General features: G+C 41.7%; 1 protein-coding gene across 1 annotated transcript in view; it reads right to left on the reverse strand.

The window, feature by feature from the left end:
- The window catches only part of ror2 (receptor tyrosine kinase-like orphan receptor 2), a 45405-nt gene continuing 34922 nt past the window's right edge, over nucleotides 1–10483 (reverse strand). Inside the window, exons 5-9 of the mRNA XM_035667562.1 lie at nucleotides 9170–9291; nucleotides 8746–9060; nucleotides 7412–7666; nucleotides 3261–3466; nucleotides 1–2732 (exon numbers count right to left, since the gene is read on the reverse strand). Of these exons, the coding sequence (XP_035523455.1) occupies nucleotides 1275–2732; nucleotides 3261–3466; nucleotides 7412–7666; nucleotides 8746–9060; nucleotides 9170–9291 (2356 nt within the window). The 3' untranslated portion in view covers nucleotides 1–1274. The remainder of the gene's footprint in view (nucleotides 2733–3260; nucleotides 3467–7411; nucleotides 7667–8745; nucleotides 9061–9169; nucleotides 9292–10483) is intronic.

The raw sequence follows: 10483 nt of genomic DNA on the forward strand, positions 1-10483 counted from the left end.
AAATATAAGTATTTCTAAATGTGAACCCCAATGGAAAGGTACAGTATGTGATCAATCAGATTATTTTATTCAACATTAAAAGTATTTCTTCACTACAAAGTATATTTTGGCCTACTGTAACTTTATGCACAGTGTACCGTAACTCTCTGCACATTTAATGACAAATGATGGCAAAATATGATGTCATAAGTGACAGCATATGATTTCCTAGGGAAAATACACCATTTTATTCATATGACTTTATGTGAACAGTATATGGTAAGCAACAAACTGCTTATACAAAGTAAAGTGTGGCTTAGCAATCTTCACCAGTAATGAAAAAATATAAACAAATAAAATGTTCAAACCAAAGTTCAAAGTACGTTAATTACAAATCTTTACAACTTAGTTAATAAAGTTGATGTTAAAAGTATCAACCTCATGGGAAATACGTCACATGGAATGAAACCTTTGTCAATGGCCTGAAAAAACAACATCTTGTTCTTTTTGATGGAGATAAGTTCCAAAATACATCTGTGTGTATAATTATCAACAAAGTTACCCATAGACGGATTCTTTCACACCCCCTACAACATCTCTATTGATCATACATTCTATTGTTCAAAAACAACATTAAATTGTCATTAAGGAGTGCACATGCTGTGAATGACCATAACAATTTTCCACCATTACAGAAACCAGGGTTCAGTCCTGGGTTCTGGTTGCAAAACCTGATTGTGCATTTCAACTGGCGTTGTAAGTTTGTGGGAGGAGGGTGAGGGATCATGTCACTTTTTGCCAAACTAGCAATCCCTACAGGTCAGGGTGCCTATATAGAGGGGTGTGGTGTCCAAGGTGGGAGGATTGGCGTTCGGGACATGAATGCTGCTCTTATGGCCTCCCAATGAATGACCTTGCTGGCAAGTGGCTTGTATCACTGTGTGCATCAGAGAAAACAAGACTTCTATCGAGGCAGGGCAACCACTGAATAAGAAAATGTTTTGTGTTGCACAGCAACGGCAAGAACATAGATTCTTCTGAATGGCAACATTACAAAAACAAGGTCTATAGAGGATTGCACGATTCATTTAGCTAAATCATGGACATAGGAGTTTGAGAGGTACAAACATGAGACACACTTGACATTCAAATGCATCTGTACTATCTAAGAAACTTGTACAAAAACATTCAGTCACTGTTCTGCAGAAATGCTAACTTCATGCTGGTTTTTGAATTTTTGGCAAGCACAGCTCACAGAATATTTCAGCTCCACTGTTCTTCAAACAGCAACACACTTATGTGTCTGACAAGTGGATCACCAATTCATCAGTCTGTGGAAGGTCACTGTCGCCTAGCAATTCTGTTTCAGGCACTGACAAGTCCTTGTTTTGGTCTACCTCTTCCTGGGACGTCCTATCAGCCAAGTCCTCAGTTGTAGTCTTGGAGTCCTCGTTTAGCAAAGCTGCTCGCTCTGTGACGGACGTGTTGGAAGGGGCAGTCGTGACATAGCCTGTAGATGTGGATCCACTGCCACTATGGTGAGAACCAGCTTTGGGAACCATCTGTGGTTGGTGGTGCATCTGCTGGTGAGGCATGGGCATCTGTATTTGCATGGGGTAAAAGTTCTGCAGATATGGGTAAGCTGGCATGGGGTGATATCCATTCACAGGGATGTAAAGCTGCGGGGGCACCATTGGCCTATGCATTTGACCCTTCATGGGAATGAACTGGGGCTGATGGAATGGTGAACTCTTTTTAGGGCTGGTGTAGCGCGATGCATTTGCTGTGCTCATGCTGATGTTGCTAACCGGGCTGGTGCTGAGAGAGCTGGTCTGGGTAGTGTTGCTGGTGCCCGAAGTCTGAGCTGAGCTGTTGTAGTTGGACAGGCTCTCCCAGGAGCGCAGGCGTGTGTGTATGTCCTTAAAGCGAGGCCTTCTTGCTGGGAATTCACTCCAACACTCCAGCATAAGGGTGTAAATCCAGGTGGGGCAATCATCCGGACAAGGCAGTAGCTGGTGGCTGCGCATCATCTCAATCACATCCTGGTTGGAGTAGCCACAATATGGCTGCAGACCGTAACTAAAAGTCTCCCACAGCAAGACACCATAAGACCAGATGTCGGAGTCGGTGGAGAACTTGCCATACATAATAGCTTCTGGGGACATCCAACGAATAGGGAAAGGGCTTGTGCCCATTAGATTGTAGTAATCAGCAGAGTAGACGTCTCTGGACAGTCCCAGATCCAGGATCTTGATGCTTAGTTTGTCAAAGATCAGAATGTTTCGGGCAGCGAGGTCTTTATGGACTACTTGCTGACTGGAAAGATACTCCATTCCGGCAGCCACCTGGGTGATAACGTGAAGAAAATCGGCCTGTTCCAGTGTGGATTTGACTGTCTTGTCATCATCTGAGCTGCCAACATCTGAGTTGGGGGAGCGCATCACCAGATACTCATGCAGGTCACCAAGGCTGGAGTAGGTGAATATCATACTCATTGGATGCTCTTTGGTAACCACACCCAGCAAACAAACAATATTTTGGTGCTGTAGGTAAAAGCGGAGCATGGCTTCGTGGCGAAACTCCTCACACAGACTGGCATCAACCTTGTCCTTTAAAGTCCTGATGGCCACCACCTGGGTCTGCTCTCCAGGTGCAGTGCCATACAGGTGGCCCTTGTAAACCTTGCCGAACCGATCCTCGCCAAGCTCCTCCATAAACCGCACTGCTGACATGTTAATCTCGCGCAGCTTCGCCTGCAGCCACAAAGTAATACAAGCACATGTCATCAAAGTGTATGGCCAACAATAAAACCTAATGTAATAGTTTAGCACTGCAATGCAACAAGTCTTAATTCAGGTATACATTAGTCACTTTCTTTTTTAGTACTAGGTGTTCAGACCAAACCAACCACTGCATTTAAAAAAAAACAAAGCATCTAGGGATTTCAGTTTTAGTCATAGATGCATGAGTTTTAGGGTTTACCAGACATCAACTGCACAGTGGTTTATAATGCTATGAGACAGGATTTTTACAACTTCAGAATGTCATTTTAAACTCTCCATAATCAATGGGTTACAGTAGAATCAACCCAATTGTGTTACAAAGTGATAGTGACCCATTAAGTGCAAGGTTTAACTGTGTGCTTTTTAGTTATTCTCTGTGTTAAATTGAATGGTGGGGTGGTGTTTTCTAATGCAGTGCTAATGTCAGTCGAAACCCAGCTGGAAAGAATGTAAATGAAATACCCCTACATCAATAGGCCGGTACTGTGTGTGCATTACCTGGTGTTTTTGCTGATTGAGGAGAGACAGCTCCATGTCCTGGCTGGGTGAGCTGTTGAGCTGGCATCGAGGTGGTGAGTCAATTGATGCCTTTTGCTTATTGCGACACATGCAAACCAGAAAGAAGAGGCAAGCGATGACCAGTGGGATGGCAATGGCAGGAATTAGAATGAACAGGATCTCCTTCCTGTGGTTCTCTGGAGGATCTTGAGATAGTAAGATAATAGACAGTAACAAGTTAAAAGGTTATATAATTATACATGAGATGAAATATTAATAAGGACAACCCAGCGCTCTCAATGACTTTAGGTCTGTAGCCTTCACATGTTATAAAGACCTTTAAGACACTGGTTCTGCAGCACCTCAGACCCCTGGTACGCGACTGCCTGGACCCTCTGCAGTTTGCGTACCAGACATTGGCATCGATGATGCCATCATCTACACTCAACAATAAACTGGACTGGACGGATCACACTGAGGCCCTCTACAGGAAAGGTCAGAGCAGGCTGTTCTTTCTGAGGAGGCTCAGGTCATTCAACGTGTGCACTCGGCTACTAACGGAGTCAACCAGGCTCTGTAATGGGCCATTGCTTCCATCTTTGCTTTGGTTTGTGGGGGAGGGAGGCATCGGGACTCAGGGGTTGCCAACAAGGCTTAGCAAAGGCTGCCTGTAAAAGGCCTAGGTGCAGTGGCTGCGGGGGATTTGGGAGCTGGACAGTGTTGGAGGCTGTGACTGAGGAAGAGGGGATAAAAGGCGAAGCTGCAAAAGCCATCCATGCTCTCTCACCCCTCTCATCCTCATCTTACACTGAGCTCAGGCCAGCTCAGGAGGGCACTTTTAGCCACAGACTGATCCAGCCCTGAGCCTCAAAAGCGGGTTTAGAAGCTTGGTTTGCTACCATCAGCCAATCAGACTCCACAAAGCACAGCACCCCCCCCCCCCCTGTACCTCCAACCCCCGCAGACAAAGACGGCTTAAAACTTCCTACCTTACAATGCACAAACTCCTACCTACAACGCCCACAACCTTTTCACTATTCTATTTAATTTACATGTACGTTTAGTTTTTCTTCAAGCCTGCTCAGTAATATTTGCACACTATTCTTACTGAATAGTTGCATAGTGGTATATCACTCATTTATAGTCTTATATTTCTATATTATCTTGTAATATTTTTATTTTGTGATATCTTGTTTCTACCTCCACTTTCTGTACTCTTTTTGCACTACATTGCCCTATGCCTGCTGTGTCAATTTTGAATTTCTCCAAAGGGGGATCAATAAAGGAACATATTATCTTATCTTATCTTAAGCAGCAGCAAACAACTATTTTCTATGTAAAGAAATATAAGCAGCAGAGTAGAGCGACTGAAACTGATGGTTCAATGGTTGAGATGGTTTAAATAATTTCCCCCTGGAATTAAGTATTTCTGATTCTGATTCTGATTTTATCATCTACATTTGAGAATTAAGGATTTATTTCAACCAAACCAGAGTTGTTGGAATAGTGGAAAGACTAACAAAGATGTTTTTGGTGAGTTTTATTTTGTTTGTCCACTTTAAATGAAGTTATGATGTGAGGTCAAATTGCTGTTTTTGTCTATGGAGTCTGGTGGGACTGATTACAGCTGTTTCTGGTTAAACAACAGGTCTATCTCTTTAGGGATCCTGTCCATAATGTTGTCAGACACAGAATAACAATCTGAGGCCTGGTCAATTGCAGAAACAACAACTTTCATAGGGGGATGGGACTTTGACAGGCTAATTTTGGTCCCCAAAGGCATTAACATTAGTATATTTAACATCTAATTCTGTGAGAGTAAGGGTTGGTTTGAATCCAAACCAGTGTTGGTGATTGTTGGAAAGACTGGAAAGACTAAACAAAGACGCTTTGGAGTTTTACTTTATTTTTGTTCCATTGTTCTACTCTTAACAGTCAATTGAGAGAAAAGTCACCATGGATAATCCATGTTAAAAGCCACATCCACCCCCTCTGATTTTTAGAAGAAAAAAATTGGAATCAGTTACAGCTGTGGTCCTAGTGGAACAAATGTGTTCTGTCCTCTGAAAAGCAAATCAAACAATTAATGGAAAAACTTAAAAATACATGTTGACAAAAGATCATCATACATCTGTGCACTGTGCATCAGTGTATGTTATTCAAAGTTTAGTAACAGTCAGCTCTCTAAATGAACTAGGGAGAGTTCTGTTCACTTAATGATGCTCTTTAATTATTAGTTTCTCAGTGCCCAGATTGCCCATGTTTAATTAATTCATAATTATTTATTAGTGTCTCAATGCCCAGATTGGCCTATGCAGCCAGCCACAGTCAGAATCGGCTGGTCTAATCATGACAAAAGGTGATATCTAAAGTCTCTCTCACACATTCGTTCAGTGACAATGATGGAATAAATCTCCTCAACTGTTCCAGTAAAGGCCGCAGCATCTCTTGTCCACAACAATGTGTTGCTATGGTGATGTTATTATTTCATATAAAAAATTTTTTTAGCAACACTGAAGATAAATTAAAATGCTATTTTAAGCACTCTCAATAGGTCATAGACTAGATAGATAGAGATACAAAAGCGGTTAATGGTATGGTATGGTCAGTCGTCGTTATGCTGTCATATGAATGTCATATGCTGATTCTTAGTGGTATGCCGCTGTTGTTCTATTGGCAGATACCACTCCCCACTACAGACATTACTTACATATTCCACTGCTGTTTATGATTAGCCGCCACTGCTTTGTGCAACATATAAAGGAAATCTCACACACTGGCAGTTATACATTCCACCAACCTACTGGTGGTATGCCACTCCATGCTGATTCTTTGTGGTAAGCACTTTGAGTATTGGTATGCCACTCAGCACTGTTCTACTGGCAAATTGGCTTTCTTACTTGCAATAAAAACCACACCACACACAAAAATGTGGCTAGTCCTTCAGTCCTTTTCAAAGATGGAATCTGTAACACGGCTGTCTTCATTTATCTGTATCTGTTAAAGTAATGGCTGTTTGTCATTCAGACAAAATCAATGATCCTGACCTAATGAGCCTGCTAGGTTTATAGTTAGTGTGGATTTTGAGTCCACTAGCTTAGTTATATTTTTTTCTAGCGCCACCATGAGTTTCACATTTATGGTTTGGAGTCAAACATCTTAACAACTGTGAATGAATTGTAATAACTTTGGTCATCCTCTGACCAACCGGCATTCAGCCTCAGCTGTTCGTGTTTTAAGTGTTCTAATTAACAGATGTTAGCACGCTAACTCGCCAAACTATGATGTGTTATATTTAGCTCAAAGCAGTAGGGTACAGCCAGACAGACCTGCTGGCAAGCCTTGTTTTAACCACTTTTGCGAGGGAGAAAAGCCACATTTCCATCGACTGATCTGACAAAAGAAGAATGTCCTTAACTTAAGTGAAAACTTAACATGTGCATTTACTTTCTATGTGCAAGTTTTACTTTGCTGCTTGTGTTGCTTTGGGGTTAAACCCACAGTATTCAATTCAGACAGCTGTGTTGGAAGTGTTATAGAAATGTTTTGGTCTGATTGCTGCCGTAACTTTAGGTAAAAGGGAAACTGGTGCTTATTTAGACATGTGACTGACATGTAAAATCACCGTCATATAGATAGACGTTTACATAGATAGGTAGAATTGACCATTCCTAAGCCCCGCCCCTTTTTGCTCTGTGCTCCAATGACAGCTGAGCAAGGCTCAACTTTCTCCTTTCCTATACTTAGATAAACCAAATTCTGAAGATGGTTAAAATTTAAAAGCGACATATATATAAGCACATCTTAAGTTAGCTAATGTTAGAAAAAAGCTAGCTAACTAGCTAGCTAATCAACATTAGCTCGCTAACATTAGCTAACTAAAGCTGACTATAAATGGCTTTTATCTTTCAACGATACACCAAAATTTGGTTGCCTTTTATAGATAATAGACTAGCACATAGCATATGTAAGTACAGGAACAGGAAGCGTTAATTGTCTAACACCTCACCAGTCGATTTATCTGTTTTTGTCTTTTATTCACACTTTTTCACATATATAAAACTTTAATAATTTGTTATCCTACAATAACCTGACAATGTCAGCAGCCCCTGTAAATGTTTAAAGTACAATCATTGCATCACGGTACTTACTGCAGGGCTGGATGTCACACAGGTCCACCCTGACCTGAGGGTCCAGGGTGAAGCACCAGGGCGCCTGCATCTGACCTCCTGGGTTACGACAGTAGTTGTGACTTCCCCAGAGCTCGGGGTATTCCTGGGACAGGTGGTGACTGTGAGGGTACTGAGCACTCCATGGCTGGCAGTGATGACCAGATTTAGTGATGCTGACTGTGCCCCTGTAGTCAGCCCCACTTCCATTGTAGCAGCTGTGGTCTGAGGGGGAATCTGTAGGACAAATAGTGACTCAGTATTGATCTTCTGACACACTATACCAGAGGTGACGTACATTTTGTGGTTTTACAAAATTATTTCATATTCAGAACATATAGATTTTTCTCTCTGTGGTTTGTGTGCCACAACACAGTTTGTGCAACTGAGTAGAGCGACTCAAATTGTTGTTTTTGTCATCTACACCAGCGATTTAATGATTTCTTTCAAACAAAACAGAGTTGGTTTGAACAGTCCACTTTGAATGAAGTTACGATGTTACGATGATCTACAAGGTGAAGTTAGTGTTTTTGTTTGGTGGCGAGCAATAGCAATATTATGGTTGTTTCTGGTTACACAAAAGGTCTTTCTCTGTAGGGATCCTTTCCATAATGTTGTCAGACACTTAGAATCACTCTAACCTGAGCCTGTCAGTGGCAAAAAGAAACACTTTAAGCAGCTATTTTTGCATCTTACTGTGAATTAAGGGTATATTTCTAATTACAAAATTACCTGCTGCAGATTTAACATACAGACATGAGATTGATATCTATCCAAACATTTCCCTGAAAAAGATATCAAATAAGCGCATTTCCCTAAATTTTGAGCAAAAAAAATCATATACATATATATGTATGAGATAATTGATGCTAGGCTTTGAAGTTGTAAAATAACATCCCCAGTCCAGTTAAGTACCAAATGTGACAGTATTTACATCTAAGATGAAGTGTGCCCACCGGACCGACATGCAACTTGTTTTCTGTACCAGCTCTTCCTCATCTCCCCCCAGCTGACATTTCGACATCATCCAAGTAATTTTCATTATCCAACTTAGACTGAACACATTGTTAATTACATCACTTGAAAGTGTGAGGTGGAACAATAGCAACTTATTGCCCCACAAAAACTCAAAAGCATATTTTTACAGACAGCGACTGCTTGTTTATGCTTTGTACTTTTTTGAGTGCAGAGTGAGGTAAACTAAAGTGACTGTCTACTTGTTGTCTACTTGTTGTAATCATTTGTTAATTAATTTAATGAGCAGGGCATTTTTACATCAATAATTTTAATGTGTGCATGCTGTAGCATCCACCTACATGGACCCAGTTTTTCTTGGGGCACTCCTATCCTCATACAGGAAGCAGCATCAGGTGTGCCCGGCCGTGGCAGCAGGTGGCAGCTGGGGAGCTCCAGCTGCATGAGGATCATGGGATTCGATCGAGCGATGGTGTACTCGGCGTGGCACAGGTCATTCTCCAGGGCCTCACACTCATCTCGACAGAGCTGACGCTGCTGAGGGGCCCGAGAGCCCTCGTCACACAGAGGGAAGACGTAGTAGCAGAGGGAAGGGATGGCAAACCTGGAGCACTGATCCGATAGGTGGGTGGAGGTACCAATCATGGTGATGGCAGCTTAGAGGGCAGAAAAAAGAAACACATTTCCCACATAATTATGTAATCTCAGATAATTTTAGTAGCTATAGCCAGTTGTTTAAGAGGGCTTTAGGTAAGAGTTTCTTACCTGTGATGCGGTTTTCACTCTCCCCCTGCATCTGAAGAGACTCAACATAGATGCTCTGGTTGCCGATGAAGCGAGCACAGGCAATACCTCGGTATGGCTGGCAGAACCCTTTTTCATGCGACCTGAAAAGGAAAACAAATAGAATTAAAAAATTAGATACAAATGTTAGAAAGAAGAGGAAGAATGCAAAAATGACAAAAAGGTGAGTAAACAAAAAGCTAAGCCCAGGAGGTAGTTACATTTTTACAGCAACCACTTACAACTACTACTGTGGGACTCAGGGAGGGGGGGCCATAAATGCATCACTGTCTGCGTGCTGGTGCCATTTTTCTTTTTCTTTGCCTCTGCCCCTCAAACAGTCCACCACTGCCACTGGGGCCAACTTGGGTTAAACACTGGGGAGGAAGCTTTTACTGGAAGAAGTTAGCCACCATATTTGGATTTATCACCCATTGTTTGAAATGTCTGCAACTTGTCTGCCCTGCCTTTACATTGACACACACTCAAATGTCAAGCCAACAGTTCACAACCTGTTAACTGCATATGACTGTGTCGATTAGCCATTCCTAGAAAACAAATTAAATCCATTATTTATTTATTTTTCCCTCCTAATATCTGTTAGTGGAACGTTACTGTTACTGAAGAACCAATGGATAACTGAGAGCTAATTTTTGGGAACACTACTTTGAAAAAACAAACTTAACTCTAGGTCCTTTTACTAGCCAACCTTTTAGTCCCTTTGGAAACCACTTCTTACAGCATAAAGATCAGTGGTGAGGAACGTCCCACACAGAGCACAACATCTTACCATTACAGCAAGTGTAAACCCACCATGACATCACCAATTGGTTTCTGGACAACCGTTACACCAAGCTACAAGTCTGGCATTATGGTTGTTGCCATCTTGGTTTCTTGGAGCCAGAAAGTTTTCCAGCAGGAAAAAATGGTGGCATGCCTGGTCACAAACCTCTTATTACAGCTAAACAGAACACTAAAATATTTAGATGAGAAATAGACAATGTGGTAACAGAATTTAGAGCCATATTTCATTAGCACTGTGTCATTTTTGATCTGAGTTCCTGCTTTATCATCTATTTTACTCTAATGGGACCATGTCACTCATGTTCCTTACATCATGCTGTATGGAAGAAGAGCTCATAAATCAAGTGAGAAGTAGGGTCATTTCTCCATAAGGCTCAGTTCTATCAGACTTCATTTTTGCATCCCACGGAGCTCCCCCCTGCTAACCAATAGAAGGAATGCAGGTTTAAAGCTGCACTTTTATAAAAAAAATAGCTTTTTGTCATATTTGCT

The sequence above is a fragment of the Morone saxatilis genome, unplaced genomic scaffold (genome assembly GCF_004916995.1).
Source record: "Morone saxatilis isolate NCDOM2014 unplaced genomic scaffold, NCSU_SB_2.0 Contig21, whole genome shotgun sequence".
Lineage (NCBI taxonomy): Eukaryota > Metazoa > Chordata > Actinopteri > Moronidae > Morone > Morone saxatilis.